The sequence below is a fragment of the Populus euphratica genome, unplaced genomic scaffold (genome assembly GCF_000495115.2).
Source record: "Populus euphratica unplaced genomic scaffold, PopEup_1.0 scaffold930.1, whole genome shotgun sequence".
In the NCBI taxonomy this organism is placed as follows: Eukaryota; Viridiplantae; Streptophyta; class Magnoliopsida; order Malpighiales; family Salicaceae; genus Populus; species Populus euphratica.
Window position 1 is genome coordinate 5,665 of NW_011500788.1, and position 7,062 is coordinate 12,726.

At 29.1% G+C, this 7,062-nt stretch overlaps 1 protein-coding gene across 1 annotated transcript; it reads right to left on the reverse strand.

Moving 5' to 3' along the window:
* Positions 1 to 2,016: 2,016 nt before the first annotated feature.
* LOC105116369 (thioredoxin H2-like) lies at positions 2,017 to 3,012 on the reverse strand. Its single transcript, XM_011013700.1, has 3 exons — positions 2,746 to 3,012; positions 2,548 to 2,670; positions 2,017 to 2,443 (listed from the first exon to the last, which is right to left on the reverse strand). Exons 1-3 carry the CDS (start codon positions 2,908 to 2,910, stop codon positions 2,309 to 2,311), a joined length of 423 nt encoding a protein of 140 aa, XP_011012002.1. The 5' UTR covers positions 2,911 to 3,012; the 3' UTR covers positions 2,017 to 2,308.
* Positions 3,013 to 7,062: the final 4,050 nt, after the last annotated feature.

The following is a 7,062-nucleotide window of genomic DNA, read 5'->3' on the forward strand; positions in this document are numbered from 1 at the left end:
AATTTAACATGGACTTTAATATTTAATACTAACATGTTTTGTATTTGTTATCTTGTTCACTCTTTAATACTTTGCTTGTTAAATGACTAATCTAGATTTATGTTGTATAACACTTGGTACAACAAATACTTGGCACTTTTATAGTCTATATTGTATGGTATATACGACACATGAGATATGAAAGGAACTTGATTTGTTGTTAACATAAGTTATAATCATGAATATTTGACAACATTTATAAGTATCAGCAATAATCGAATAAAATAACTAATATAATCATGTTAACAATTTATAATCTGATCGGAATCTCCTTTGTGTGTGATTTCTAATTAAATAATAAGAGTTTATACTATACTTGTTTGACATACCATTAATGGATCATCTAACCTTAATATTAAATCCTTACGTTAATCTTCCATCTGAAAGTTTTTGTTAACTTCTTCTTCTTCTTCTTCTTCTTCTTCTTTTTCTTTACTACTATTACTACTATTATTAATATTGCTACTGCTATTATTATTATTGTCATTTTATTGTTACTATTATTGTTGTTGTTGTATTATTGTTATCTATAATTTATACAATTAACCTCCATTTGGTTCGACTGCGGTCTTACTGAGTTATTTATTACTTTGACACTCCTGTACTTGGAAGAAGATATCAATTTTTTGGCCGTGTTAACATCCCTCTGATATAATATATCGAGACTCCTTTTATAGGAGACGATAAGCTCCGAATAGATTTCTAGCCAGCCAGCCCTATTTTAGATGCGGTTTGGAAAACATAGTACAAATTATTTTTTATAAAAAAAATTAATTTTTTATTTAAATTTAATATTTTTAAATTATTTTAATGTATTAATATTAAAAATATTTTTTTAAAAATAAAAAATACATTATTTTAATATTCACATCCATCCCTATTGCGCCAACGCGCCCTTTGCGTGCACAAGCCAATTTTCGAGACATTCAGCGCGCAACCATACATTAAAGGCAAAGCACAAATTGACATCAAAGTAGGGTAAGATTCTGTCTTCCAAAAACTCCCTTAAAATCTGACAAAGGCTAGCACAAATTCTTAAGTGCTAACCACTCTTCAATTTCTTTGATGCTTTTCTGTCACGAACTTAAAGCATCTATGCTTTTAAGATTTTCATCTTTATAATCTTTTAACTTTTTAAGTAGCGTCTTTCTTACTATATGAACGGATTTTTAATTACCTGCACCGGATGTGTTATCTTATTCACTAAATTATGCATTCTTACTCCTCAAGTTTAAGATTCCTCACCTAACACATTGCTTGGCTAAGTCATATCATTCAACTTCCAGAGTATATTTGGGGTTTCAAGCCTCCGAAAGAAGGATCGGGAGGACATTAGAATGCTTGCCTCTGCAGTTTACCTGCAAGTGATGAGCGTCCTGATCTTCTACTTGTGGCTGCTTTTGTTATTGCTAGGCTGGTCAATGAACGTCTACTCTGTCCTGTATATCTTAATCGTGGGCAATACAAGCAGTAAAATCACTTATTTGTTGTTCTATTCTATCAGGGTCAAATTGCTACCCTGATGGATGCCTAAGCGAATAGGAGCTTCGCTGCTATTGAAGGGAGCGGTTGAGGTAGTCTGGCTTTACAACCTCTTCTGATATTCATACTTACAACCTCTTCGACGTCCTATGTGGTGGTCTTCCGCTTTGATTCATCTCCAATTCAACGAGATGAAAATAAACTAAGTGTAATGGAGGAAATCATTAAATACCAAAGAAGCATGACACCGAACAGGCTATAAAGTATCAAAATGCAGATGCAACAAACCCTGTAATGGACTTGGTTTAACCATTGAACAGATAACAAAATGGAAGTTGGCATTCAACAATGGCATTCAACAATAAAGTAGATGATCTTTGTTTAATATTATAGCCTTCAGAAGATTGAACATTCCCTGTATTGTAGTCATGCTTCGGAATAAGAAGCAAACAGATTATACACATAATTTAGAAGAAGAAAAAAAAGTCCTGTAAATGTGTATAAACAAATCATGTTGGCATTCTTAGAATCCACAATTGTACCTACATTTGGATGAATGATTTATTTGTATGCAAAGCATATTTTCCAGAAAAGAAACACCAAGCATTGAATGCAAAAGATCACACGGATTCCAAGTTTCAATACGTACATAAATAATCCTCGCCATTTTTCATTCAACTTCAAGAAAAAGATTGGAAATAGTAACAACTGACAAGCTTCAATTGTTTTATGCTTAAGCAAATAAAGATGGAAGCGGAACCACGAGATTGAAGAATCAACAAGCAGCTTAACGAGGCCTGTGTTTTTCAATCTTCCTCTGAAGCTCCTCTTTCTGAGCTCCCACTACCCTGTCCACTTCATTCCCTTTCTTCACCAACACAAAAGTTGGCATTGCCTGCACCCCAAACTCTTGTGCCACATCCTATATCATCACCACCCCAAAGGAAAACCCAAAAACAAAAATCAAGTCAAACAATAATTAATTGGGTTTGCTTATTACAAAGAAATAGAGTAGTTAGTGCATACAGGCAATTCATCGACATCGATCTTGGCAAACTGAACATCAGTAAATTTGGCAGCCATGGCATGAACTGCTGGTTCCATGTGCTTGCAGGGCCCACACCAAGATGCCGCGAAATCAATCACCATCTATTATCCAAAATCAATCAATTACATGTAAAGAGAGACATGATGATAGATAGATAGATGGATTGAATGTGTTACCAGCTGGTTGGTGTTTTTTATGGCATTAAAGTGGAGCTGCCAACGGGCTGAGGAGTGGAACGCTGTCACACCCGATTGACCATCCGATTCTAGAACTTCTCCGGCGGCTGAGGCTCCAAATAAGTAAGACAGTATAGATCTAATGGAAGACAGTACAGCTCCCATCTTTCTTTTTTTCTTCTCTCTGTGTTTTTTTTTTTTTTTGAGAGCAAAAATACAGAAGTCTAAGTAAATGAGGGGGTATAGGGTGCCTTTTATTGCCTGCTCTACCAGGACAATGACGTCTCTGTTTGTGAGGACAGTTGATGACTAAAATATTATTCAGTCCTTGTGTTCCTCGAAAACTAAACTTTTAGTCATTGTACTTTAACTTCATATTTAATAGACATTATGTTTTCACTTTTAATATTTGTTTATAATTTAACTATTTTATGATATGGTAGGAGTAAATGAATAAAAAATAGTAAATGATCAAAGTTTGTAAGATGATTAAACTGTACTTTTTTTAAATAGAAAGATTAATTTCTTCATAAATTTTAATGAATAATATTATATATCATGTAGATCTATATTGTAGCTTTTATTTATTTATTTCATAACATGTAGATAAGTTATTATTATGAAAAAAAATTATTTTAATGGTTGTCTATTGATATATTATTTATATGATATTTTCATAAAAAAAAATTTATTTGCATATTATTTTTAATTAAAATTTAGTTCATATAAATTTAACAATATAGGCTTTCAACCATAATTTATATATTATATTGTTAGCAATTATTTTATTTAGAATTCAACTATGATGATGTGATGAAATGATAACAATCTTTATCAAAAAAACATGTGAATACTTGACATCTCAAATCAAAATCATTATAAAGGATTGTTGGTTCTAAAAAGCACCAATTTGGAAAGAAAGCATATGAATTTAGGTTCATACAGGGAAGTAAGATTATAGGAATATTAAAATTCAGGAAAATAAAGAAAATAATAAATAAACATAAAAAAAGACAACAAAACAAATTGATATGCCCCATTTTATATTGTTATAATGTTAGAGTTTTATGTAATTGCTTAATCTAGTTGTATACATATTTATTTATATTAAATAAGAATATTAAAAGATATATTGATACAATTCAAACTATTCAAACTATACTAAAACATCAATTGCAAAATATTGATACAATTCAAACTATACTAAAACATCAATTGCAAGTTTTAGTTACGTTAATTACAAGATCAATGGTAAGTAAACTTAAAGATGTATTTAATAAACTTATTTAGAATATTTGAACTAATGTAAATTTTATAGAGGTTATATCTTTAACAAGTTATGATTAGACCTTAGTTAAAATGTTATGTTATGATCCATATACTTTATGGGTCAATTACTTTTGAAAGTTAAATGCTAATTTTTTATAATATACAGTTTTATTATAACAAGTATAATCTTTACCAAAAGTTTATACTTGTTAGATCCATTGTATATGGATTAAGTTAAAATTTTATCAAAAAAATTTAGATATCTTTCTCTATTTTGTGTTAAATTTTAAAGGTAATCAAATATTGAAAAGGCCTTGCAATAATGTATAAAATCTGCTATGCAGAAATTGTATTAGCTTCCTAATTGATTTGGAATTTTTTTTAATTTAAAAATATTTTTTTATTTTTATTATTATTGTTTAGGATATTTTTACATATTATAAATAGAATTATTTAGCTTGTATTTAATTTTTTTTATATAGACATTGATTTCAGTAATTAACATTATATGTGTGAGGTTTTGCTTATACTTTTTTGTTCTTTATTCAACTAATCTGACTTATTAAAGAATTAATCAAGCTTGTGGTATCTTCTATACTTCTCATTTATGTTTCTTTATAATCATTGGGTTGAGATTCGATTACTTATAGTTTTAGTGTCTCGGTACAAGTTGTCATTGTGTTAAGCTCAATTCTAAACATGATCTTAGCTTTCTTGGGAAAAATCAAGTTGACTATAAGTTTCTAGACTTGTATATCTTTAGGGTTCTTATTAATTGGTATCAAAGCATGATTCTAAATTAGGTTATATCCTTTTTTATTTTAAAGTTGTTGTGTACTCTATTATTGTCAAGCTTTTTATCCTCTCTAAAAACTAGTAACACCATAAGTGAAAAAAAGGATTTTTTATCCTCTCTAAAAACTAGTGACACGACGAAAAGATTGATGTCTTCTCAAATTATTTATGATTTTAATTCAATAAAGTATTATAAAGAATAGAACAAGGAAAATCACAACAACAAAAATTTAAGGTTTGTCGCAAATCCTTATTACAAAAAACCCAAAGTTTGGCCACTTGTTTTACACATAAAAAAAAATCTTGATTATTGGGGTTTCTTAAAGATAAATCTTGATTTGTGATATTTTAATTTACTTGGATAGGTTTTTCTAAAAACTAAAAAATTATATATATAGTTTTTATGTCATTTTCTTTTTAGTTTCAACCACCATAAATAAGATAGAAATAACCTCGAAAAATAGGAATAACTTGAAATGGGGTCAATTAGCTACACAACAATAATTAGAGTTTATGAATACAAGATTTATCAAAGTAATGAATAGGAATAACTAGTAGTAGTAGTAGTAGTAGTAATAAAAGAAGAAAAAGAAGTTGATGAGAACTTTGAGATGGAAGATTAACGTAAAGATTAAATGATGATAACAACAAATGTCAAGGTTAGAGGATCCACTAATGATATTTCAAACAAGTATAGTATAAACTCTCATTACTAAAATGGAAACTATACACAAAGAAGGTTCCAATCAGATTATAAATTGTTAACATGATTACATTAGTTATCTTATTTGAATAATGCTAATACTTGTAAATATTTTCAGACATTCATAATTATAACTTATGTTAATAACAAATTAAGTTTCTTTCATAGCACAAATATTGGTTATACCATACAGTTTATGTTATGAAAGTGTCAAACATTTGGTTCAAATCCTACAGAGTGTGATTCCATTCTTGTTTTGTTAAGTCAAAAATTTTAGGGAAAAGCTTGAACATCAATCTTAATTTGACATCTTGTGGATTAAAAAAAGAAGGAGGTAAAAAAAAAGGTATTAATTAATCAAAGATCCAACTGGTCACCACATCTGTATTGTAAATAAGCAATTATGAATAATCCAACCAAAGTAATAGGAATTAGACCTAAGATGATTCACAATAGAAAAACTTTAATCATACGATCACCCAACAAGTGTTATACAACATAAATCTAGATTAGTTATTTAACAAGCAAAGAATTAAAGAGTGAACAAGATAACAAAAACAAAACATGTTAGTATCAAACATTAAAGTCCATGTTAAGTTTACACTATACTTATTTTTACACAATTAGTGTAACCTTTTCACCTTGACATAATAAACTTAACTAAACATAATAAAATAAAAAAATATAAAAAAATAAAATAAGAACATAAATAAGATAAAAGTTAACTAAGTAAAGGAAAGAAAATAGAAGGCATAAACTTGATATTAATAAAAGCAAAACTTAAACAATACAAAGATACAAAGAGAGAAAGCAAGAGCATGATCTCGATCTAAAGATCAAAATGCCTAAATGCATGGCAAATGCCTCCTTTTATAGGCCAAAATTGAAAACTATTGATTTGATGACTAATTGATGAGTGGGTGGTCAACTCTTGACTTGATAACAATCCATATCTTTTCTTGTCTAGCCAAAACATCATTGATAATTTCAGAATTGGAACTATTTCAAAACATGAAAGTCATATGAAATTATCTCAGCTTTCCATAAAAAGAAATTAAGGTCATTTGGTCTTCTAGAACTTCAGATATAGGCCAAACACTGAACATTATTCGGGCTGTAGGACAGATTCAAACCTCTTCGTTGTTGCTACAATTTGGATTTAAAAAAGGCCTTATTAAAAGCAGACCTCCACATAAAAGTTGTAGGCCTATGTCTTACCTTTCCATTCATATAAAATAGACCTAAATCTGATATCTACAACTCCAGATATGACCTAATTACCGAATATTATTCTGGTTTGGACTGCACTAGCATATCTTTTTAACACGACTAAAAGATTGATGTCTTCTCCCAAGTGCAAGAGTGTCGATGTAATAAATAACCCGACAAGACCGGGGTCGAACCACAGGGAAGTTAATTGTACAAATTATAAATAACAATAATACAACAACAATAACAATTACAATAACAACAACAATAATAATAACAATAATAATAATAATAATAATAATAAAGAAAAAGAAGGAGCAGAAGAAGAAGAAGATGAGAAC